This window comes from Panthera onca, chromosome B3 (assembly GCF_046562875.1).
Source record: "Panthera onca isolate mPanOnc1 chromosome B3, mPanOnc1 haplotype 2, whole genome shotgun sequence".
NCBI lineage: Eukaryota > Metazoa > Chordata > Mammalia > Carnivora > Felidae > Panthera > Panthera onca.
The window spans coordinates 26,021,346-26,047,434 of NC_138344.1; the positions used below are offsets into that span (position 1 = coordinate 26,021,346).

At 41.6% G+C, this 26,089-nt stretch overlaps 1 protein-coding gene across 3 annotated transcripts in view; it reads left to right on the plus strand.

Moving 5' to 3' along the window:
- The first annotated feature begins 1,184 nt into the window (after positions 1-1,184).
- GABRA5 (gamma-aminobutyric acid type A receptor subunit alpha5) overlaps positions 1,185-26,089 on the plus strand; it is an 86,177-nt gene continuing 61,272 nt past the window's right edge. The window contains exons 1-6 of one of the 3 annotated variants that reach the window (XM_078448934.2): positions 1,185-1,507; positions 3,083-3,141; positions 3,528-3,684; positions 16,900-17,021; positions 19,354-19,421; positions 19,532-19,752. In XM_078448934.2, the coding sequence (XP_078305060.1) occupies positions 3,599-3,684; positions 16,900-17,021; positions 19,354-19,421; positions 19,532-19,752 (497 nt within the window). In that variant the 5' untranslated portion in view covers positions 1,185-1,507; positions 3,083-3,141; positions 3,528-3,598. Of the gene's footprint in view, positions 1,508-3,082; positions 3,142-3,527; positions 3,685-13,774; positions 13,879-16,899; positions 17,022-19,353; positions 19,422-19,531; positions 19,753-26,089 lie in introns of those variants that run through there. The other 2 variants (XM_060617917.3, XM_060617918.3) reach the window with 2 other exon arrangements.

Here is a 26,089-nt window from a genome sequence, read left to right on the forward strand (position 1 = left end):
ACCTAATAGGTGAGAATTACATTAAGTTGATTCTGATTGTTTTTAATTTAATGATTTTGACCATCAACAAACTTATCAGTGTTATCTCTTTTGAAAAATTAGAAAATGAAGAAATGTATGTGTTCAAGTTAACCAGTTTAGAACCAGAATTTCAAATAAGCCTTTTATGTAATTTGTATTTCATGTAGAACCACTAGAATCAGAATGATTTAATACTGTGGCTAAATGTATGTTCAGAATAACACCTCTTGTGTATTTGCAACATTCATACCTTTTTATGTCCTGTTCAGAAATATATTTACAATTACTTATTTTTGGAGAATCTTGGAATTTTTGAAATGTGTAAAAGTACCAGCAGGTAGCTTAGATTTGGAATACAGAGTATTAGGCATAACTGAAAAATACAGTGACTTCACACACTTAAAGATCCTTTCTGAAGCAGAGTTAGAAATTTGCCTTTTCTCACAATTATTCTGTTAAAAGTGACTATAAACAATGCAGTGTCACAAAAGATACAGGATAACAGTATAAATCTCATCGTGTTCTTGGTGGTTTAACTTTAAATCTTGAACATTTTCTCCTGGAGGCTTTCATAGTCAAGAGGCATCTACCTCCTGGGTAAACAAGATGCTGCAATCTTAAATTTAAGGAAGGTGCTTGCTTTTGCATCCATCTTGTTTTGTCGCTTGAAGGGGACCTTATTTCCTTCCAGTTGTCATTAGTGCCACCTCTTTGCTCTGCACCACTGAGACAGAGACAGACATACTCCTACAAACCCCAGTGTTGAAGCCCTTGTGTGCATGGGTGCAGTGCACCCATGTCTGGGTCCTAGGAGCGCTCCTTGGCGAGCTTCCTCCGCTCAACCCCAGGCCTATTCTCAGGTCTTCAGACCCACAGCCCCTTGTCATTGACAAGCGGCTTCTTGTCAAGAAATAACACTTCAGGAAAAAACAAACAAACAAACAAACAAACAAACAAACAAACAAACGCCAAATGTATACTGCAAGTAGGTAAGGGTTTAATTCTGATTTAATCCAGTTTTGCTCTGGCTTTCCCTCCTGTAGCAATGAATTGCAGATAAAATTATTTTTTAAAAAGTCTCATAAACGAGTTTATTTCTAAAGAGAATAGGAGATGAGGACATGGAGGAGTGTGTTGAAGACTGAGTAAGGACACCAGGTTGGGGATGCTCAGCGTTGGACTTAAAAAGAATAACTCCCAGCACTGGCCCTGGCTACAACCTTGCTGACACTCCCTTCCCAGTTCTTCTGTAAAAACGGGAAACCAGTGGTGTTACACAAGGCACCCAGTATGTTCCTGAAAGCCATCAAGAAACTTCAGAAGTATGGCCTATCCCAAACCAGGCCAAGCCTCTGGAGCTGAACCCTTCCCCCTCTGTTGAGCCGGCCCGAGGGCGCATTTGGTGAGAGTCTGGCGGCCTCTACCGGAGCGCCTCTGCAGAGGAACGTTCTTCAATCCTAGAGACGACATGTGGCGCTCAGGAGAGGTGAGAGCGAGCGCGAGAGTGCACTGGGGGCGCGGGGGGATCTGCAGCGGGGCAGCGCGCGGCCTCGGGCGCGGCGCAGAGCGGGGCCGCAGGGCGGCGGCGGGAGCGCGGGGCGGCTGATCCGCTCGGCCCAGGAGAACTGGGCAAGTTCGCGCTGGCAGCATGGGGCGGTGACGCCGCACCGGCCTTCCGCGCCTGCCAGCCGGGGGAGAGGAGGAGGAGGCGGAGGAGGAGGAGGAGGAGGCGGCGGAGGCGGCGGCGGCACCCTCGCCGACGGCTTGCCTCCCCGGCAGTGGGGTAAGAGATGCGGTCGAGGGTGAGAGGAAGGGCGGCCCCGACCGGGCACGCATCCCTCTCCTCCGGGCTCCCGAGCCTCGAACTGCATGGCTCGAGATGGGAGGTGGAGAGCAGGCGGGGCGCCTGGGGCAGCCTGGAGCGCAAACTTTCCCCCGGCGACTGCGGGGGCAAGGCAGAGCGGGAGGGCAGGGGCGGCCTGAGCTGTGCGGCTCGGCCGGACGGGGCACCAGGGCGCAGCTACCGCGGGCCCGCCGGTAGGACTTGGGGTGTGGGGACACCCGCCGCCGTCCCTGGAGCCGGAGGGGCGAAATTGCCCACCTGGAGGGCCCCGCCAGCCTCGGGGCTCTGAGGCGCGCGGTGTCCCGGAGCTGCTGGCGGGGTGGGTGCGGACTCCGCGGGGGTGTCGCGGGTGGGTCGCGCGGGCTTCTTGAGGCCGGGGGTCTCAGAGCCGCCGCTGCAGCACGCGTTTCTCGCTGAGGAGGCTCAGACCTGAGGCTGGAGCAGGGGAGAGTACGAGGGCCAGCAAAGAGCCGGGAAGGGTCGGCGAGACTGAGGCGCGGGGCGCGCTGCTGCGGACAGAGCGGGAGACCGACCCTGCCCGGCCGCCGGCGCCAGGGTGGCCAGGCTGCGGCTCCGCAATGCTGCCCCTGAGCCCACCTGCGCCCGTAAGATCCCGCCGCGGTCAGGGGACCGTGGGAGCGGAGCCTCTCTTTGGGGGTCCTGGATCAGGGCTGAGGGCAGTAGGAGGCGCCGCCCGGGCTTCCCGCATGCAGCGCGGAGTGCTCGCCGCCCCGACTCCCGCCCGGGTCTGGCGACAAGGCTCAGGACACGCGCCCAGGAGACCACCGCATGGCACCCTGCCCTTCTTGACACGAGGGCCTTCGCTTCTGAGGTGGAAGTACCTGTTGTATGTTTCCCAGTTCCGGAGTTTGCCTGGGGTCTCCTTGGGAAAATGTTCCTTGTGAACACGCGGTGTTCCTCTATCATGTGCACCTATTTGCGTTATGCGCATATTGAGAAATATGTTCTTTCGCTAAGGTTAGTTGCAGAGCCCAGGGACTGTGCCTGCCTGGACTTCAAATGCATTAATTAGGGCCCGGCACAGAGCTGAGAGACTTCCCCAAATGGAGGGATTATTAAGTTATTTAGTTATGGGGACAGAATGCTGAGAATGTGGCAACCCTCTTTTGAAAGCAGTTCTTATATTATCGTGATCCTATAGAAGCTTTGTTTCTTAAATGTGCCTTTTTTCCCCTCTTTCCACATACTTTCTCTCAGCACATTGCAGAACAAGGAGTAGCTTGCTGGCTTTGAACGCGTGGCAAATATTCAGAAAGGTAAAATGATTCCACTTGTGGATTTGACAAATGCAAAATACAGTTGATCAGATAATTTCAGATATTTGTTCTAATAATAGGACTAATCGGTCATTTGATAATAAGCTGAAAAGTAAAACAAAGTAAAACGTGGGAAAAATAAATTAGGAGAATGAGTCTGCACTCTGAGTAAAAGTAGAAAGAAATTAAGACATATTGTAACTCCTTTCCATGTCCCAACTTACTGCCCAGTGGACATAGGTAACAACCTGCTGTGGAGCCGTGCTGGGGAAGGACAGCCAGGTTCCTTTCTTTGTAAATTGTGCGTACTAGCAGTAGGATATGATTTCAGGAATGGACACAAAAAAATTCACATTATATGCTTTTCCCTGTTGTGTACCTTTCAGCTTCAAGATCAAGTTGAAGAAAGGAACCGTTATTCCAAATTCATCTGCGTCAACTATTATTCTCATTGGGAATGGACAATGGAATGTTTTCTAGCTTTATCATGATCAAAAACCTCCTTCTCTTTTGTATTTCCATGAACTTAGCCAGTCACTTTGGGTGAGTTACCATCTATCTTTTATTTTATGGTTTTCAGTGCACAGGTGCCTTTAAGACACTTTGCTGAGTAGTACATCAACAAACCCTCACTTGCCGTCTTTGCAGTCCCCTGCCCTTCAGTTTATTGTAAATAAATAGAGTCCTTGTCCTATACCACACTCTCATTTTGAGCAAGGCTGTGCCACGTTTGGGGTCTCTGAAGTGAGTCAGAGAAAAGAGGCAGATTATGTTTTCAGAAATGGTTTCAGAATCAGCTGTGTTTTCTTCTACTTAGGTTAAAACAAGATTCAAAAGCTCGCAGGCATAAAGGAGTTACTGCTTGTTGGACAAGACAATGTTCAATGTTTTGATTGCCTTCCTTGGTTCCATTATGCAAAGGGATTGCCTTTAAAGGCAAGCCCACGCTATGTGGAATTGACAGGACTTGGCAGCGGTTCTGGCCTGATCCAAAGGCCTTGAACTGTAGCCACCTGAATGCAAGTGGAGATACTAGAAACTAGTCGTGTCTGAAGGTCTGCAAGACACACCTGGGCATAGGGCATTATCGATTCCTTTAAGCTCTTTCATTTCAGCCTTAGTATCAGGGTACGCATTCTATGTTTTTTTTCCATCGAACTAGCGATAACAAACATTCCAGGTAAATGTTTGTATAGGTGCTGATATTCCTCCACACTTTTCTCCTCCCCAAAACTGTTCCAGCTAATCAAAAGGATTGTAACTTGAAGTTGATGGACCATAATTAATAAATTAAATTTAATGACAAAAGTTGCCAAGCACTTGTTCTGTAAAAATCAGCTCCAAAAATTCCACAGTGTACTCTGCACTGATGTAAATCAGAGAAAGATCTTAAGCACACAGTGGCTCTGCTACCCAGAGACCCCTCTGGGCCACACCTCTCTGGCCATTAAGGAAGACCCTCTTAAGGTACATGACATTCTCTGTCCTCTGGACATTTTCTTCTCTTCTGACATTTCCATGTCTCTACCGAGGAGTGAGGTTTGTGACCATCCCCACATGGGGACCGGTACCCAGGTCAGTGAGGGGCATGCCTGTCCCTCAGCACGGGACATGCCTGTGTTGCAGCCCTTTCAGCCATTCAGAGTATTCCCTTGGAACAGAGCATTCATTGTTATTCTTGCCTTGCTGCTCCTCTTGAGTGGACACCTCGCCTACCCTGCCTTCAGTTTCCTTATCTGTTCAATGAAAATTTTCCTTTCCAAAGTCTCTCCCATCTGTTAAGTCCTATAAAGTATGTTGTTCCAGGTGTTCCCGTGAATGAAAGCTGGGTAAGTAAAATCATACACAGTGCTTACATTTCCAAGTTAATACATTAAGTAGTATGTTTACTGACATACTGCATATATTTAGCAATATTTAAGAGGTAAGGAATATGCTAGGATTGGAAACATGTTTTCTTTTTAAGATTTTGGTTGAATGTATTATTGTGCTTTGCATACTCATGAAGTTTCTACACTTCCTGGTGGATGCAAGCCTGAAATATGAAGTAATGTGCATATGGAGGTTAACCATTAGACACAGCTATACTTTATTTCTTACTTAATTTGGTGGTTTTCTGAAGTTAACTTCAAAATAGAGAGATAATTGTTAGTCTCTGGAAGCTAACATTGAACAAGTGGTGTAAGACCCTTCAACTTCCCTAGAGAATTAGCTGCTGGAGGAGTTTTGAATTTTTAAGACATATGCTCAATAGTCAATCCTAAAACAATGCCTGCTAACTGCAAAAAATACATGAGACACAGAATATCAATTAAAAAAATCCTTAATTCCCCCACACAGAAATTATCATCCTTTATATTTTGGTGTCTTCTTCCCCTTATTTCTATGGATATTTTTATATAGTTGGGATCATACCGCACCTTCAGTTTTGTACTGTGCTTTTTTTTTCATGTCGTTTTGTTATTACAGACTCTTTAATATTTATGATTTAAAAATGGATGAGTATTATTACAGTGCATGAATGCTTCATCATCTAGTATTTTCCTAATTTAGGATGTTTATATTCTTTCCGATAATGCTGTTATAAATTGTCCTATAGTGAACATACTTGCGTATAACTATTTTAAGTATTTGAGACTATGTTTATTAGAAGATATTCCTGTAAGTGGAATTTTGCGTCAGGTTTCCAGACTGCTTCTAACTTGTGATCCTGTGGGTTTAGTTGCATTTAGTGAAGTAGGGTGTCTAGCAAAATGGGAAGGGGGATTTCAAAAATCTGGCTAGCAAGGTGTGGCTTCCAACAACCAGCCACAAAAGACATTTTAACATCTGGGAGCACAAGTTTCTATTGATTTCCTTTATTATACGAGGCTCCTCTCACTTGCTTATTACTTTAAACGTACTTAAGAATGATTTTGTTAATTGCAAAAAAAAAGTTTCTTAACACTCATTTGACTTAAAATCTTGACAAAAAAATAGCTATCACAATATGGAGCACCTATTGCTATGTTATCTGTTTTAGGTAAATCCTAGGAGGAACCTTATAAGCTAAGCATCATTAGCCCAGTCTTATAGTTAGAGAAGGGAAATTCGGGGAGCGGGGCTAACCCAGACAGTAACTGCTAGGATTTGTTACTTAGCACTCCTCAGTGATTTAACCCTAGTGGTCCTTGGCCAAACAGAGCTTGCTAGTAGGTCTGAGTCAAACAAATCTATAAAGGAAGGGAATGTAATTCTGAAAGCCATTCTATGCTTTGGGGTAGAGAGTGTTTTTTGTTTTGAGATTACGGGGGAAAAAGAGGAGTGGTAAGTTCTGTCTTTCCTCCCTAAAGAGTTTGTGTGATTGGGTTCCAAATAGAGATGAAAGAAGAAGCATGCAAGGTCCTAACTTGAACATTTTAGGACAAGAGAAATACTGACTCCTGCAAATACATAAAAGAAACGAGACAACTGGTGGAGGGTAAAGAGGGTTACACAAGACTGGTCAGTGAGCCAAAGGAAAGAGGCAAGTGTGAGCTTTTGTGCATATACAAGGTTATACTCAGTGTTTGTGACAAGTATGTGGATTTGGCAATCAGAAAATTTATAACTCTGATAAGTAAAATATATTTGGTAATTATATGATAATTAATGTGAAATTGCTTTTAAAGTATATGAGTATTGTTTCTTTTGCTTCTCTCGATTTGATTAGAGTCACCAGCAGCTCATTTTCAATAGCCTTTATAATTTTTTTATTAGTTTTAAGTTACATAACAGAGCATGAGTCAAACATATAATGGGACAGAGGCCTTATTTAACTGTCAGCCTTATGCTATGTCACATTTGGAGACATGGTATTATTTGAATCATTATAATTATTTTAATAAGACCAGTAATCAGAAGTACAGGGTATAAAAAAACTAGCACAGAAACAATATAATATCAAAATGCATAATATTAAATTTAAACTGGAATTAATTTATCATCATTTGAAAAATCACTTTATCGGAATCAATTGACAAATGATAATTATAAGATAAAATTGAGTATTATCAACATAATAATAGTAAAATCTGTTTCCATTCATTTATTTGTATTAAATATATTTTAGAGGTTTATCTATTGGAAAAGAAAAAGTGCATTAGAATTTTATTACATGGGAGCTACCATCCCAATGTACTTTGGTAAACAGTGTTTTATAATTAGCAATTAAAAGCAGACTCTTGTAGAAGTAACTTATGAAAATGAATAGATAAAGTTATTCTTTATCTGACTACATGCATGTGCTAACCTGTACCTTTGGTTTCATGAAGAGAGATTTTTCATACACATTCTCAAGGATGGTTCTTTTCTTTTAGCTTGAGCAGAAAGTGCAATCTCTGAATCATTCAGCTACTCACAATGTCTTTTTAAATGGCAAGTTCTCTCTTTTGAATCCCCAGATGGCAAGTTCTTCCTGTACTGTGGCTGCAGGTTCATGAGGTCCAGGACAAATGGTCACTGTAATAATTATCAAAAAGCACACAGAAGCACCGCCTAAGCAGTTAGGACACCGGCAGGTGATGGGACATCTTAAGTGGAGGGTGCAGAGAAGGCCAGAGATCAGAAAGGTAGATCTTGCATATAGCAAAAATTTGGTGATTAAGGTGATTAAGGTCTTAAGGTGATTAAGACCTTGCTACAGAGTAATGCCCAACATTTTTTAAGGTACCAAAAGAAAATACTTCCAATTACATGCTCTATAGAGGAAACTTTTAGCATGTTCCTCATGCCAACAGGCAGTGAGCTTAGCAAAGCTTAGGAGGACAGTAGGCCAGCACCAACCTAGCCGACCCGGTCTGGCGATCAGCTCCAAGATGAGTCACTGGCTTGGTTCAAGGGGAGAAGGAGAATATGGGCTTTTGGATTTTTACAAAGGTGCGATTGCATAACATGCATATTTTAATTTGTGTGAAATTTGAGAACAAAATATTAGAATCAAAAGTAAAAAGAAATCTTATCATAGAACTCTGTTGGTAGCAACAATAATTATCATTGTTTGTATGGGTTTATATTTCCTTCATTTCTAGAAAGCATTTTCAGAAAATGTACTATTTAATTTTCTACTATGAAAAAAACTCCTTTTGTAAGTGAAAAGAGTTCAGGCTGGAGAACATAGGGAAATGTGTCTAATTTTCAGAATCAGGATCCATATCAGGCCTCAGGGCCTGGACCAGTGCTCTCCATTGCAGGACCTTCTCCAGAATGTCTAATATTTAAGGTGCAATCAAAAGGGAAAGAATGAGGGTGGAAATCTATAGATTGGGAACAAAAGAATGTCCTAATCTAGAACTCAAATAACACTGTTCTAAAAATAGTGTGTCTGCCACAGCTCAAATAAAATCAAACACAAAATACGTCCTATGAAATAAAATATTATAGAGAAGGGATATGATAGTAAAAGTAAGATATGCTAGGAAACAGGCTTTAGCAGTTCACTGAAAACTCTATTTCATTTGTATTTATTTAACAAGTTATTTCAAAACCAAAAAGCAAACCTAAAAATAAATGAAATCCAAGACCAGACCATTTTCAATTTTAACAAAACAAAAAAATTGGGCCATCACTCTATAATCAAACTAGATCCTATTCTAGGACCCCTGTTAAGTTTATAGAGATAGCACTAGGTATCACTTTGACAGAGAGGAGTCAGGCTGCTCTGATCTCTGTTGCTGCATGCTCACTGTGTGGCTACAGAGGAATTTCTAAACCTGCCTGCAACTCAGTTTCCTAATCTCAAAGTGGAGTTAATAATGGATCCTACGTCACAGGGCTGATGTGAAGGATATGTTGCTGAATGTATGCTAAATGCTGAAACAAGGCCAGGTAGGGAGGGGTTGCTAAGTATAGGCTAGCTATCTTTCTGGATGTTGTGACCAGGAGACACCCAAAGTTTGCTAGACCTACAGGATAAGCTTGGTGCTGGGCCAGGGCCTAAGCATAGCAAAGTCAATAACTTTAATCACGTCTGCAAAGTCTTCTTGCCATGTAATGTAGTACATCCATAGTCACAAACTGAGATTACAATGTGAGCATCGTGGAGAACATTGCCCTGCTGCTAGTAGCATCAATGTGTATTGAGTCCTCACTATGTTCCAGGCACTGTTCTAGGTGCTGAGTTCCTGTGGTGGGCAGAGTAGAGCATGCCTTCAAGGAGGGTGCATTCTGGTTTTTACATGTCAGTTGGGTCACAATTGCTATTAAGAATTATTTAGAGTAGGAGACAGTGAGTGTACTGAAGGTAGATGCTTGAACAAACATCTGAGGGATGTGAGGATGTGAGCAGTGCGGTTCATGGAGAAGGCTGAACAAGTGAGAGGAGGAGCGAGTGTATCAGCATGCTTGGATGGTAGGCACAGCAAGGAGGCCAGGATATTGAAAGGAAAGACTGGTAAGAGGCATAATCAGAGGGTCAGTGGGGCGGTAGGGGAAAGAGTCATATGGTGAAAGAATTTGTAGGCCATCCTAGGGTAGTACCAGGAAGAGCAGTTGGCTCTTATTTTGTAAGTCAAAGAAGGTCTGGGATTGGTTTTAAGTAGGAGTGAAGTATGATCCAATTGAGGTGTGACAGTAATGTGACTTAAACTTTAAAACTTGCTCTGGCTGCTGAGTGGAGGATAGAACAGAATCTGGGGCAGGGGTGGTTAGTAAAGGAAGGAGCAGTCAGGGCAGTTAAGAGGCGAATGCAGTGACCCAGGGGAGGGATGATTTTTGGCCAGTGGGGTTTGTTAGTAGATTGACATGGGCATGAAAGAAAGGAGTCAAGGATGACCCCCTTCCCCCCACTGGTATTTGAGCTGAAAACATGACAGATTCAATTGCCTGTTGCTGAGCTGGAGAAGACAGTAGTTAAAAAGGTTCTAGTGAAAATCTTCAGTGCAGTTATGGACATGTTAAGCCCTGTTAGATATCCAAGTGGCCAGACAGCCATTGGATACAGAGGTCCAGAGTTCAAAAAAGATTGGGGCTAGAGACATGAACTTCAAGTTTTTCATATATGGGAGACATTTAAAGCCATTAGATTGGTTGATATCATTTAGGGATTGAATATAAACCAAAAAAAGGTCCCTGGACTGTGCCCTGTGTAAGTTTAGAAAGGCAAGGGGGTGGGGGCAAGTGAGAGGAGGAGGTCAGTGAATATAGGAAGAACAAAGAGGGCAGCATCCTGAGGCCAAGAGGAGGAAGTGTTGTAAGAAGGGAGATGTGGTCAAATAAGGACTGAGAGCTGATTGTTCGATTGGGCATTGTGCAGTAGCATCTAGAAGAAAGGCTTCTTTGGGATGTAGGCAGTGAAAGCCAGACTGGAGTGGGTCCAAGAGAAGGAAGGAAAGGCAGCAGAGATTTCTAGTATAGACAACTCTTCAGTGAGTTTTGAGTAGAAGAGGGGCAAAGAATGGAATGCTAACTGGAAGGGAATATAAGGTGAATGAAAGACATGTTAAAGACCTGATATGTTACAACAAATGTAATTGATGATAGGAATTATTAGGGATGGAGGGAAAACCATGTGTAATAAACACCAGGATGGTTCCTGTGCAGCATAATCACACACAGGGGGCATCCTGTGTGGTTGGGGAGAGTCTAGGGAAGTGGGTAGGTTTAGATGAAGGGGGTGTGGCCTATGAGATGGGAGACCGACTTTTTACCTTGTAGGCGGTATGATTCTGAGCTGGGCTGCAGTGAAATGGACAAGAGTAAAGAGACTACACGAAGGGTGCCAGCAGGGGTGGGTTTGAGCACTATTAGGGAGCTGATAGGCAGGGCTGGGGGTACCTTTGATGTGAGGTCCATGGCAGTGAAAACAACCTAAGTGTTCTGGCATAATGTTTCATGGCCATGACTTCGTCCACATGAGACACATTTCAAGTCCATGTTTCCACCACAAGAGGGGACAACTCTTATTTGGAAACTTAAGATTGACTTTCATTGTCTAGCTAGTGTCCACCATGTTTGTTATCTTCTTTTATATAGTTTTTCAAATGGTTAAAGTGGTGTGCAGTGGAAATTTAGATGTCTCAGGGAAACATCACACAACAGTGCCACTTAAAGGTACTTATTTAATGAGATTAAAGTGACAAGCAAATAAACTGAAGATACATTTCTTAGAAGTAATTAAATGTTGTGGAAAGAATGCAGAAAGAAATGCAATTTAAGAAGACAGGGAAACTGCCACTTAAAAGCAACTTAGTTCCATTCCCAAAGTAAGTTCATTGCCATTATGGATCCCATTTTATATAAATCAAAAATGGCTGTCAATATAAGCAGAGATAACATCACAAAGAAATGCATCACTCCTAGCCTTCAATAGCACCGTTTGTGGTACATTACTCAACAGACTTTTCTAAACCCCAGAAAGGGTGACATAACTCTTTAACTTGTACCCTTTTAAATGCCAAAATAAGACCTCATCAGGCATCATTTGGAAAATGAAATACCTTTAAAGATGGAATCTGCAACATATTGTTGTTGTTATTATTATCATTAGAAATTATAATACTGAGATAAAGTTATATTGGAGTAAAATCCTTCACAGTTCCTCAAGAACAAAATTACTCTGAGATTGAATTAATGCAACTCACTTTTCAGAGCAATGCATGGATTCTACTACAGGGTTAACTCTGTGTGGTAACTGTCTGATTTGGGGGGTAACTTGTTTGGGATTCCCTACCCTGCTGTGCTCAGACTCCTCCCCACATCTTCCCTAAGAAACCTTGCTGGTGGCTCCAGCAACCACATCTCTATCACCATTGCAATTGCCTGAGTAACTGGCCTCCATGCCTCTAGCCTTGCCCCTGCCAAGTCCATCATCTGCAAAGTGCCCAAGAGCCACAGGTAAAGTAAGTGACCCCTGTCTAACTGCTTTGAAGCTCCCACTACCTTCAGGACTGACTCTAGGAGTGCAGCATGGCATGTGAAGTCCTTTATGGTTTGATATGTGCTGCTCTCCACTGACATGCATTACTTTACTCACCAAGGTTCTTTACTACCCTCTGCAAACATCATCATTTCCTAACCTGAAGCCACTGCTCACAACCCCTTCAACATCTCCTTCTTTAGCTTGAGACTAGATCTTCATGTTTAAAGTCTCAGGTCAGTTCTCTTCTCCTCCTCTAGCACTGTACATAGTTCCTTCTCTTTCCTTTGTTTTCCTAGAATGTCCTATGTATCACATAGATCCCTACATCTACGATGTGCTATTGAAATCCTCTGCGAACATGACTGATTCTCTTAGAACACAGCTCTGTCTGACAGGTTGGGGATACCATCTTTGTCATCTTCACATCCTCGGTACTTACCACAACACCAGGAACATACATGATTGACATCCCAAATACATTTGTTGGCCTGAGCTGTTGGAATAAGCACTGAGCTCATCATACAGCCTCTTGAAGATGTAATGGAGGAGAGAAGCTCTCTGAGGTCATTTATAGTCACTCTGGCACTTGGCTTACAAACCATCCTTTCCATTTCCAATCTAGATAGTCCTAGAGCAGTTGCTCTCCACTATGGCTGCACATGAGGATCACTTGGGAATCTTAAAAAAAAATAATAATACTAGTAGCTGTTTCTCAGGGAGCAATTAAAGCCAAATCTCTAGGGCCTAGAAATCAGAATGAAGCTAATGCAGGAGTCCAGAATCAAATGCCTTGAAGAAGTCAGATGTAAGACAACTGGGAAAAGTGGAAAATTTGCACAATAGCAAGAGTTTACCCTTTCTGAAGACATTCATGTTTATTTTTCTTAAACAGTGTGTTAAACCCACTAGTGGACCAAATTTATTTTAATTTCTCATTCTCCACTTCACCTCCTAAGTGTCTGAACAGTCCAGAACTTATCTGATGGGGTACCATTGTGTAGCTTTTTGAAAAGACCTTCCACACCTCTGAGCTTCACTCTGCTATCCTACTGTGCCCACCCATGTCCCTGCCCATTTAACAATCACCACCTTCCTTTCTCAGGCTAGAATATGGTGCTTAGTGACCTAATTTCCTTATTTTTCAGGCTAAAATAATTGGAAAAGTGTTTAAGTTTAGAGATCAGGTCCTAGCATCTTTTGTAAGAACGAATATTTGAGCAAGGAAATCAGGGTGTTTTAACAAGTATGGTTGGTTCTGCATTTCCCTTAGGACCCCCTTTCTGGAACATCAATAATTTGGCAGTGTTGGAACTATTCACATGGACTAAATGTGACATGTTTTTATAGACAATATGCACTAGATATAAGGAAACAATTCATATTTTAAGAGAATCTAATTAATCCTAATACTGAAGCGTCAGCTGCCAAAATTTTCAAGTATTTCTATTATGTCCAAGGTTATTGTCAGTAATAATGGATTTTGTTTCAGCTCACAAAAATCCATTCCCCCAGAGAGCTGAGCTTATCTTTGAAGCAATTGTGTATTTACAGTTGACCTCAGGATCAGCAGAGTTCTTTGGTTATACTCAATACAGTTCTGAAATGGAATGTCGGCAAGCTCAAGCCTGCCTTCTGAACCTAAGTGGAGTGAGTGTTCAAAGAAATGAGAGAGTCTTGTGTTTCTACCCAGAGACTTCATAGATGTAACTTTGCATTATTGCTCATTGAAGGCATAGCCCAGTGTTTTTGTATTATTTTGGTTTCAAGTGGCTTCAACTAATCAAAATGGAACAAAGCAAGCTAAAGTTACTCTGTACCTTAGAAGCAGCCCTGGAAGATTATGCACCTTGAGAGAGGAACAGGTAAGTTTGCCAGACATTTGTGAGATTCTCCTGTGTGTAGGCACATCATTTGCTTTCTGTGATACAAAAAGGGCCTTTGTCTCCATGATTGTGGAAATGGTGCATTTCATAACCACATGCTGCAAATTAGTCATTTTTAGGATGACCTATGACCTGAGAAGGGCTACCAGTTGGTCCTGAGAGAAAACCTCTACTCCTGCTCTGAAAAGCATTTTCAGAGATTCTTTTAGAACTTGTTTCCTACCTCCTAGGTCCTATCCTCAGTAAAGACAGAGAAGCCACAGCAAACCCCAGCCATAGCTCTATCATGAATAGGCCCACAGATAAGTACAAGAAGCACTTATGTCAGAATAGGGCACATATTGAAACTTTTCCAATAAAACTGTAATGATGTGTGAAGGGGTATAAATAGCACCCCCCCCCACCTTTAAAAAAAAATTCTGGCCAATAAGTAGAAGGTGAGATTTGGGATTCTTAAGCTTTGCATCTTACTGGATTGATATTGGCAATGATTTGGGTATTTGTGAAGTAGGATTCAGAGCCAAATGGGATTGTGTTTCTTTGAAACTGTGGTGAAGCAGTGCATCAGAGGGCCAAGGAAAGCAGTGGTCATGGAGATGACCCCCACAAGTGGACAGTGTTGGGAATATCTCAAATGGTCAGTGATGTAGTTAAGTATTTGTCTCCTAATACTCTTCAGGCTGTTCGGATCAAATGTAATTTGAGAACATTTCACAACAGGTAATAAATAACATAGAAAAATATATTTGAAACATTGGTATGATTTTTCTTTTCTTTTTTTCTGATAGTGATGTTTTTTAATCAAAATTTTTGAAATATAATTGATAGTATAATGTGTTGATTTAATACATTTATATATTACAGTATGTAGCCTTAGCTTATACCTCCATCATGTCACATAATTATCATTTCTTTTTTGTGGTGAGAACATTTAAGATCTAATCTTTTAGAAAATTTGAAGCTTATAATACAATATTGTTGACCATAATCACTATGCTGTACATTAGATCTCCAGAATGTAATCATCTTCTAGTTGAAAGTGTATACCCTTTGAACAACATCCCATTTCCCCCACTCAGCCCCTGGTAACCACCGTTCTACTATGTTTCTACAAGTTTGTCTTTTGTAGATTGCACATGGAAGTAATATACTTTTTCTGCTACTGTGTATGCTCTCCCCTCTATTCTAAGTTAGAGAGCCAGTGAAGACTGGCCCTGCCCCCAAACTGGACATTTAGACATAGCCTAGAATTGAATGACCAAACGTACTGATAAAAGTTATCAACATCGTACGAGGTGGACAGTGAGGCCAGATGTGGTTTGAGCAGTTTACACAACTGGGCAAATGCAAAATATCACTGTTTCTTTCTCTCACAAATCTGGAAGTATTAAGGCCTTTTGTCCAGGTATTAGGTCTGTGAGACTGAGTTCTTCATCATTCTAAAGTGTGAAACTACAGCAGATGTCAGGGAAAAGGGAATTTAATATTTTCAAACACTAAGTCCCAGAGTAAAATATTGTATCCGTGGGCTGCATACGAACAGGACTGAATTTTAGCTTGTTAGAGATTCAATTATATGCAGTTAATGATGATGTGAAAATTAGATCAAAAGAACTTTATACTCTCTCATTCAAAACGGAATAGCTTCAGAGCAGTAAAGAATTGATTTGTTTAGATGCAATCGATAAAAATGACCCAAGTTTCAAGAACTGGGTGGGGCAAGCACACATCAATTCTACTCTCAGCAGCCAACTGCTGATGGTCAGTCTCACTCTCATTTCAGACAATTTATGGAAAAGAAATAGTCACATGGAGAGCTGGGGTACCACAGCAGGCACTTCAGAGAAGTTCCAGGGGTCTCCTGTTCTTCTCCCAAGCGTCAAGGATGCTAACTTCCTGGGGCCCACAGCTGGCTTTCAGCTGCATAAGTTCTCCTTGTATCCACACCAAATGTGTATGTTGAGTTTTTGAAAATTCCAAACATCTCGCTTTTTGCAAGATTTGAAAGCAGCTGTAGAATCCTGTGGTGTGATCCATGTTTCTGAGGTGTATTACCATCTTCTAGACCGGTGACTTTCTTTCCCTCCCAAGTAACTTCAATTTACCCACATCTGCAGAGGGCAGTTTCTCATTTCCATTTGCCCCATCTACATAAACTTTTGGGGCCTGGATAACTTCACTGAATTGAGAAAACCAGAATTGTTTTGGGTTTTTCTTTGAAGGTTCAGCCTGCTTTTCTTGGGGTTTTACTATAAGTCTGACATACTGGGTCATTCAGAATACTGTGCTTCTCGAGTCTCTTATCTGAGGCAATTCTGGGTAAACCCTAATAAAGGCTTTCAGACTGGTCTTTACACCTCATGGCTCCTGGGTCATGTGCTTTGTTTTGTCTGGACCTGAATGTGCCAGCAACAGGCAGTGCTGATGAGTAGGGAAGCCCAGAGAGATTTCATAAACTTTTGTTTCTATCACCATATGATTGTTTCTATCACCATATTCTGCATATTCCTCATAGCACAAATGCTCCCAATTAACGATGCAGCGAAATTTGGGCCCAAAAATCTTATCTTTCAGATTGCATAGATTTTGAAATGTCCTCTCCACACCCCACTGCTCATCACAGGTGATTCACTAATATGAAGACTCAGTTTTTCAGTATTTAAACCAAACTTCTGAAATCCCCTAAGAGTGGATTAGGTTCTGCTAGTCTATGGATAGTGGCTAATGTTTTAAAAATGGCTACACTGTGCCTCGGAATCAGGGAAGGATGGATTTTTGAGCATGATGTCAGGACGAACAGCCCAGAGCCAGCACACTCTCTGGAAATTCAAGAATTAAGGCTTATTTATGAAAAACAATATCCTGGATTAGTAGAAGAGACTGTTTTCAGGTGCCTTCCCTCCAAGACAAGTCACCATATTATGTTTTTGTTTTCTGTATTTTGAGAAGAATTTTTAAATTCTTAATGCAAGTTTTAACTCTTGTTTCTCTGTTAAAAAGCTTTTCACAAATGCCAACCAGTTCAGTAAAAGATGAGACCAATGACAACATCACAATATTTACCAGAATCTTGGATGGGCTCTTGGATGGCTATGACAATAGACTGCGGCCTGGCCTTGGAGGTGAGTGGGTTCTCAGCTGCAGCCCACTAGACCCCAGAAAAAGCTTACACTCAGTCTCAAGCTCACATCTGCTATGATTCAACCAATTCATTAAGTAGCTTTTTGCCAGAGTTTAAACTGATAGTTGTTGCCAAGGTTCTTACATCCTTTATATTCATTATCTAGGTACAAGAAGCTGGGGCATGTGGTCTCCATGCAAACTCCCTTTTCCTTAGATAATCCTAACATCCATTCTTTTTTTTTTTTTTTTAACGTTTTGTTTATTTTTGAGACAGGGAGAGACAGAGCATGAACAGGGGAGGGTCAGAGAGAAGGAGACACAGAATCTGAAACAGGCTCCAGGCTCTGAGTTGTCAGCACAGAGCCCAACGCGGGGCTTGAACTCACAGACCGAGAGATCATGACCTGAGCCCAAGCCGGCCGCTTAACTGACTGAGCCACCCAGGCGCCCCCCCCCCACCCCCCAAAACATCCATTCTGCTTCATTTAAGGAGGAACCAGTTCTTAGGTGTTACTAAAGCCAACACTACCTTAAGTTAAGAAATAATTTATAATCAACTTCCTACTCTTGTACTGATGCAAGTCTTTTTCACAAATACACTGTTTAATGCAATTGTTCTTTCCATCTTATATATTATGTTTAATCTTTTCACTAATCATTGTATTTACTTTAACCCCATGGAAATTGATAAAAATAAGTGGATAGCAAAATGCACTTTCTGGGTTCAATTTAGCAGAGCTTAATTTTGTGCTGAGAATTGTGTGCTGTTTCCAGGCATTTGCAATGCCATTGACTCGAGTCCATTTAGATGTAGTGCATTTGAACTTACTCCATTAAGTAAGTTTGAGACCCTCTAACAACTACATTCTTAGAGGAAAAAGTAGTTCTTTTCCATTATTACATTTTTGTTTATTTATTTTTGAGGAAGAGATAGAGTGCGAGCAGGGGAGGGGCAGAGAGAGAGGGAGACACAGAATCCAAAGCAAGTTCCAGGCTCTGAACCATCTGAACAGAGCCCAATGCGGGGCTCAAATTCACAAATTGCTAGATCATGACCTGAGCCAAAGTCAGACGCTTAACCGACTGAGCCACCCAGGTGCCCCTTCATTATTACATTTCTAACAGGGAGATTCACTTAAAGCATGAGTTGCCATTCTCTACCTTTTTGGCAAAGAAAAGTCCACAAAGCCTCCTTGACACCCCCTTATTCCACCCTCTGAGTTATGTCCCTGGGTCTCCTGTGTCCAGCAGCCTCTGTCCCTTTGAACACATCCACAAGGATCAAAACACGTAGAGAATCAATGAGTTGTTGCTATACAATATTCTCTCATTCACCCAGGATGTGTCACACTCCTGTGGAGCAAGATCCTGAGGACACCACATAGAGCCAAAGGGGCTGCCTGCTGGGGCAGGCATCTCAGTGGGAAGACAGGTGCTGAAGCACACAGCACCATACCTTAAGTTAAGAAGTACACCTGCACACATATAAATACACACCATGTACATATATGGTTACCACACAATGAGATGCAGGGAGAAAAAGCCCTGCCCCCTGAAGCTCTGAGTCAGTGGTGATACCATCCAGTGGTTTGGGGTTATTAATGGTGGACTGTAGTATAGTCTATTGTCCTCATTCATGACCACAGGGTGTTGCAAGGTGATGCCCAAGGAACACACACACAAATTTCCCCTCAATATTATTAGCTACTTTTATTGCCATATATATTTTAATAATTTTTATTGTTATAATAGTCTCTCATGATAGAAATTTCTAACAATTCAAAATGACATATAAGGTGACATATAAGGAAGCGGGTCTTCCTTTTCAAGTGGTCTTGTCCCAAGTCACACATCCTTTCCTCAGAGAACACCTAGTAGTGCAATTTTGATTAGAGATTCTTTTAAATCTTATCCCCTCATCACAATTGCCTAACACTTTGGAAAGCAGCTGTTTGTAGGAGAGTGAGGTTAGGCACTGTGAGGTTGGAATTACTGTTCCAGGTTTACGGAGGAGGAAACTAAAGACCAATCAAGGCCAAACAACCAGGATCCCTCTCTGCTCTGTTCACGACTGCCCCCAAAGGGGCAAGAAGTGTAATGAGAGCTAAGACCCTTTCCTTACATGATGGATATGTTAGTTCCTGCTATAATTTGGAGCAGTTTGATTTCATTTGGTGTTAGTCTAGTCCTCCAAATTTAAAAAAACACATTATAAAAGCCCTCTGATTGCCAAGAATGAAATTGGTTACTGGACTAAGGACATAAATACGCTATGACGGGTGGTTCCATGTGAGTTCGGTGCCTAGGCAGGAACCTGTGTCTGTGTTTCAGAGCGAATCACTCAGGTGCGGACGGACATCTACGTTACCAGCTTTGGCCCAGTATCCGACACGGAAATGGTAGGTCTCAGGGCATGGCCCCGCCCAGATCATTCTAAATAGGCACTGAACCAAATCCCCTAAGGGCCTTCTCTGCTAAGGCATCACCTGGTTGCCTTCCTTTGCATTAGGAATATACCATAGATGTGTTTTTCCGACAAAGCTGGAAAGATGAAAGGCTTCGGTTTAAAGGGCCCATGCAGCGCCTCCCTCTCAACAATCTTCTCGCCAGCAAAATCTGGACCCCAGACACATTCTTTCACAACGGGAAGAAGTCCATCGCCCACAATATGACCACGCCCAACAAGCTGCTGAGGCTGGAGGACGATGGCACGCTGCTCTACACCATGCGGTGAGCACGCACAGCGTGGGGAGAGGGCGCGCACAGCACTGGGGCGATGGCTTAGCCCAGACCCTGGTGCAGCGCTTGAGGTTGAGTGGTGGGGTGGGGTGGGGCGGGGAGCGGGGGGAGGGGTTGGCAGCGTGTCTGGCCAGGGGCGCATTGCAGGGCAAACGTAGCCACCAGTCTCGCCGCAAGGGTCCCGCAGCCTATTGAGTTCAAAAATTGCTGTGTGTGCGCGCATATGCGTACTTTGGGTGATTTTTACTTTTTGACCTGCCCATACTGATGTCCATATAGCTTATTTCCTTGAACTGCTATAGGTCCATGTGTTTGCTATCGGTCCACTTGTTTATTTGGTTCAAGATCGAAAACATCTTTCAGAGAGTGACCCAGAATAATGTAAGCTAGGGAGATTTTATTTTATAAAATTTGTATTTAAAACCCTCTATGGGGGTCCTTTCTTATTGCAGTTGTGCACTCTTGTAAATTGTAAAAGCCCATTTCTCATATGCTTTGATAACATCCCAATGCTGAGGTTAAATTTTAGTATTCCTAATTTAAAATGATCAGTAGTCATTTTTTTGTTGTTGTTCTGAATTATTCATTGCATCTGAGTAAATCAATAAATTGACTGGCAAGAAAGTCTCTTTCATAGCTTTTCAGTTTCCATGGTGGGCCTAAGTATTTTTCAAGAAAAGATTATTTTAAGTCAAAAGAGTTAAAAAGCACTAAAGCTAAATAAAATTTTAAAAACAGCATGTATTTATATGAGAATTATTGAAATTCCTTACTTAGAATTCTTCACAATAAACTTCATATTTAAAAGAAGTCATCATAGTGGAAATAACATTGATGTTGTCATCTTCTGAGGCTGCATGTCCTAACATATGTCCTGAGGAATGTTTGATACATTGTGTCCCAAACCTATTTGACAGCGTGTCTCAATTTTTTTTTATATAACAGTCCAATAAGGATTTTGGTAAATGAGCTTGTAATACATACCATAGCATTTTGTTCCATTTCTCACTCTTTCCTTTTCCCTACATTGATCTTGAACATGTTATGCCCATGGATGAAGCATGCATTGTGAACATCAGTGCCCCAGGACAGTGCCTTTTCCATGCAGAGAAGTATGTTGAAAAGCTACAAAATATCTCAAGTGGTGAAAATTAGTCCTTGGTCATCATTCTTGTAAAAGGTAGTCTGTGCAGTGAATCCAAGGGTACTTTGTTTAGCCTTGTGAGCAGAGGGTAGGTGTGAAGAGTCCCAGATCTTGGAAGATGCCGGTTGGGATGAATGATTAGATGCCATTAATGTGGGGGCGCCATGTGAGCCTGCTGTGCACCTTCACTCTGTTCATAGAAAAAAAATATCCCTAGTCCTCACAGGTTATTGTGCTTGGTTCACATCTGGTTTGTATCACCAAAAGATTATATTTGGATCCAAGACTATGATTGTTCAAACAGGGTGGTGAGGTAGGCTCCTTGTTTAGAGGGGGAAGAGGTAGCAGAAGGGCCTCTTACTGAGTGTCTGTGTACCTGGCAAATTCACAGGTCCTTCAGTCCTCAAACAGCATGGCCACTAGGTGACACCATTTCCATTAACCAAAAAAGGGAACAAGGCTCAGAAAGGTTTGATAATCAGCCCAAGGTCACATAGCTAGTGAGAAAGGCAGCAGGAATTTGAATTCAGTCTTAGCAATTTCCTTGTTTAATCCACCACATTTGAAAATTGGAGGGTTGCAACATTACTAAACATATAATAGCCTTTTTCTTACTCTTGTCAAATGTCATCCCCAGAAGGAGGACAGTGAGAACCAGAGCAACTTGTCAGCAGTAGAATTTTTCATTGTTTATGTAGAGGAAGTCTGCTAATGATTTTCAGAGTTGATAATGAGTTTTCTCTTCCAGTCATATACATTTGGAATGTGGAAATAGTTCCAGTTGAAAGTGTTATGAATTTTAATGTGATAGAACTATAGCTATAATTTGATGGCATTTTACCTATTGATTTGGCAAAGATAGTGTGATGTGACTAATCAAACGGCCAGTGGTGTCTCAGCACCCCACCCACCCCTTTGTTGTTACAGTTTTTCTGGTTAGCACTGGGGTCACCCCTGTCAAGCCTTGCAAAACCAATGATATACTTAGATCCAGGAATTCCCATGTAATGTCAATCTTAAGGAAATAATTAGAAATATAGACTAAGCTTTATGGGCAAAGATTTCTATTATTATGTTACTTATGATACCAAACATTTGAAGGAATATAAAAAAATTTAGTACATTTTCCAGCTAAAACTATATTTTTTTTACATTTTTATTCAAACTTGAGACCTAATGAAAAAGATGAAATATGAAAGTGTAGAACAAATTAGGGTTCCTGTGATGCACTGAGACAAATATCTAATAAAGTACTGTTACCAACGTCTAAAAATAACTCCATGCAGATTATGGTTTTTGTGTAAAATTTCCATGGTCCAGATATCATTTGAATAGTAAAGTAGTATTCTGAGATACACACTCCCCAAATGTGTCCCAAAAACCTTAGGTGCTTTCCTGGAAGTCATTGTCAATTTTGGTTCTAAAGAACTTTCTACCACCAATGGGTCATCTGTTTATAGGATGTAAAGGTAAAAATCATCAGCTGCTCAGGATAATTCCATAGAGTACAAACAAATATTTCCTGTTGGACCCTCAAGGAGAGGACACTTAATAGAGTACTAAACAATTTGTTTGAGGACAGTCTTTTGGCAAACAGAGTGATACATTTTATAGAATCATCCCTAGAGTTGTACTTCAGACATTAGACAAGTGGCCAGGAATCCTCAAAGGGAACCTCAGTGCAGCAGTTTTCCTGGGCCTTCCCTTCCAGGGCTGAAGAGAGAAGAGGTGCAGAGCCCAGAGCTTGACATTAGTCTATCTAGGGACTGAATGACTTGTCCTTCTGGCCAGGCTTGCTAATTGTTCTATTAACTGGGTAGAACTTGTGGTTGTCCTCACTTGCAGCATGTCCCGATTCCATGACCCAGCAAGCCCATGTGATATAGGACTACCACGTCTCTCAGGGAGCATGCCAAATCTGGTGATCCATGTTCTTTTATGAGCACATAAATTGGAAGACAGTGACCTACTCTCATCTCCCTGTCCCCCACATCTTATTTTTAAATTTTTTTTAATGTTTATTTATATTTGAGAGAGAGAGAGAGAGAGAGAGAGAGAGCATGAGCAGGGGAGGGGCAGAGAGAGAGAAATGAAGACAGACACTGAAACAGCTTTGAGCTGTCAGCATAGAGCCAGAGGCAGGGCTTGAACCTATGAACCGTGAGATTGTGACCTGAGCCAAAGTCGGACACTCAACCAACTGAGCCACCCAGATGTCCCCTCTCCCACATCTTCTAATAGTTCAAACTCTTGGGAGACGCACAGTGAGGCCCACTTTAGGGCATATTTTCCTAGTCTTTGGGCTCTGGCAGAAGAGCAAGTCTCTCTTAGTTTCTTGTGTAGGAAACCATAAACAAGAAAGAACTTACTAGAAGGCAGACTCTGCTAGTACCACAGACTTCTGCCTGTCTCTGAAAATCTGGCTGTCATTCCACCCAAGATCACCTTGCGTTTGCCTGTAATAAGAGACATTTTACTGTGCTGAGTATTGTGCTATTGGGGGTCATAGAATGCACTGATGTAGTGAAAGCACTGGACAGAGTCATGTACTGCATGTCACTCTGCATGGTCACCTTTACACAGTATGTACTTACCTGTGCTATTTTTATTTTGAGAAAGTCATATTTTTTACAACTTTTATAAAGATCTTTATTACATGTGTTTTAAAACACTACCCTAAATGCATTTAAAAATGGCGAACACATGTCTTCACTTAAAAAAAAAAAAACACACACACACACACCCACACACCAGGGCACCAGTGTCTGACGTTGGTCAGGTCATGATCTCTCAAGGTTCATGGATTTGAGCCCTGCATCTGGCTCTGTGCTGACAGCTCAGAGCCTGGAGCCTGCTTCAGATTCTGTTTCCATCTCTCTCTGCCCCTCCCTGGCTCATGCACTGTCTCTCTCTCTCAAAAATAAATAAACAGTAAAAAAAAAAACACCCCACACTGATCTTTTCCTAACAAATGAGTACAGAACTTTTAAGTTTAGTTATTACCATTGTTTTAAAATACTTCTTTACATGCATCATGGAAGATCTATCATCCATTCCTTAAAATAATAAACTCTCCTCAAAGTTTCCTGCACAAACAGATCTCATAACCATCTTTATTACATGTGTTTTAAAGCACTTCTCTTAATAGAACGGCATATCTTTATGAATGCTAACACTCCATTTACGTTTTCATCAGTAGAAAGCACTGCTTTGAATTGAGGGACTATGATGTAGTGAAAAGAGCGTGCACCTTAGGGTTAGGCTGACTTAGGCTCAAGTCCTGACTGTATCATTCAGTACTCATGAATCCAATATCTCTTAGAGTGATTTTTATTGTTGTTTTTCATTTTCTTTCTTCCTAAATTGTGTAGCTGTAGGGTCTGAGAAAGTTGGATAACTGGTAATATATACACTTATTCCTGGAATGTCCACTGGGAGGCAGCATAATCACATTTTTGCATAGTGATTGGCAGCATCCGTTAAGTGATAGTACAAGTAACTTGAAGGAAGTTATATGTATGTTATATGTGTTTAACTTGTGGAAAATATATTTAAAGGAAATTATGCATTTATAATTAGAAGTTTTTAACAGGGCACTGATAATGTGTATGTGCACCTATATACACATACAAGCATCTATATATCCATTTTTATACATACACACATACATACACCAGTGTCTATCTAAAATGTCTTTCATGATACCGACAGATGTATTGGCTAAATCTTGCAATTTTTAAGTTAACACTTATTTTAATAACAAAGATCAAATATGAATTAAAAATATGTGAAACATAGAATATCGCCAGATATGGAAATTAGTTCTGATAACTCTCAGGCCAAAGAGAATCAATGTTAAAGGTTTGGTGTGTATCATGTACATGTGTTTATGTGTGTAAGCACACATGTACACCTCTGTATATCTGTGTGCATCATTACACACTTTGTTATAGTTTTTGAGTGTTCTCATTCTCTGAAAACTATTTTGTAAGCAGCTTTTATAATTTGAAATATAGTGGAAACTTCTCCCCTGCCCTGTCACTAAACATCATTCTGAAACCTCATGGTCCATCACATTCCATCATGTGAATATCCTGTCATTATATGGTGTGTAACAAAAATTCCTGTCATTTCCATTTTTTTCCATGTAATAAACAACACTGCCACGCGAGCTTATAATTGTATCTTTGTGATAAATTCCAAGAATTGGCCAAAAGATAAGGCTTTTGATACCCACTTTCAAGTTGTTCTCTAGAAAATCTGCAGCAATTTCCTTTTCACCAGCAGTGGGAGTAGAGATCATCTCTATCATTTCTATCACTTCCTCCCTGACATCTTATATGCAAGGATGAAAATGGAGTACTGCCCCTTTTTGCTACAGGAGAAGTAATTAGCAACCAGTGTCTAAAAGTTGACTCATCCTGAGGTTTCTAGTCACATCGAGTTTCTTTTTTCCCTTTGAGAACTTACTCCCATAGAACAGCTCCTGCACTGACTTGGCTGAGAATGATCTTTGTTCCTAAATTTGGGGATGTTCAAGCTGTCCTGTACACCACCTCTCTGATCTCCATCACCCACCAAGCACACACCCATATCCTCGCCCAGTATCTTCAGTCATAGAAACCTGAGACTTCTCCAAAACTTCTTCCTGAAGCCTCCTGTTCTTCATCAGCCTGTTGTCACCCTGACTCACCTTGCAGATACTCTGTGATTTATGGCACCCAGAGTGATCTTGGTCCCTGCAACTGGCACCTGGGCTGGCCCTTGAAGGAGCTTCCTGCATGTTTATGCAGGAACAGTGATAATGGAATGCATGAGACTGCCTTCTCTCAGTCTGGCCATCTCACTTCTCAGAACTTACTTTGAGGGACTGAGAAAAGAGACCTACAGAATTTCTCTTTCATAAACATGCTCAGTGCTTAGGTTTCTGCCAGTTTGTAAACATTCAAATTGATGTTTGGCTAACAATGTGTACTTGTGGGACACAAGTGAGGACATATTAATACATATTTCTTGCATGTTTGGTTTGAAAATATGACTGGAATTATCCTGGGTCAATTCAATCTAGTCAGTCTGGACTTTCGGACTGAGGCACACATTTCATGAAGGACCACTTCATCCTTTGCAAATGGGCCACCTCCAGCACATTTTTGTCTTCTGAGGTCCTGACCTCACAAAGGCTGT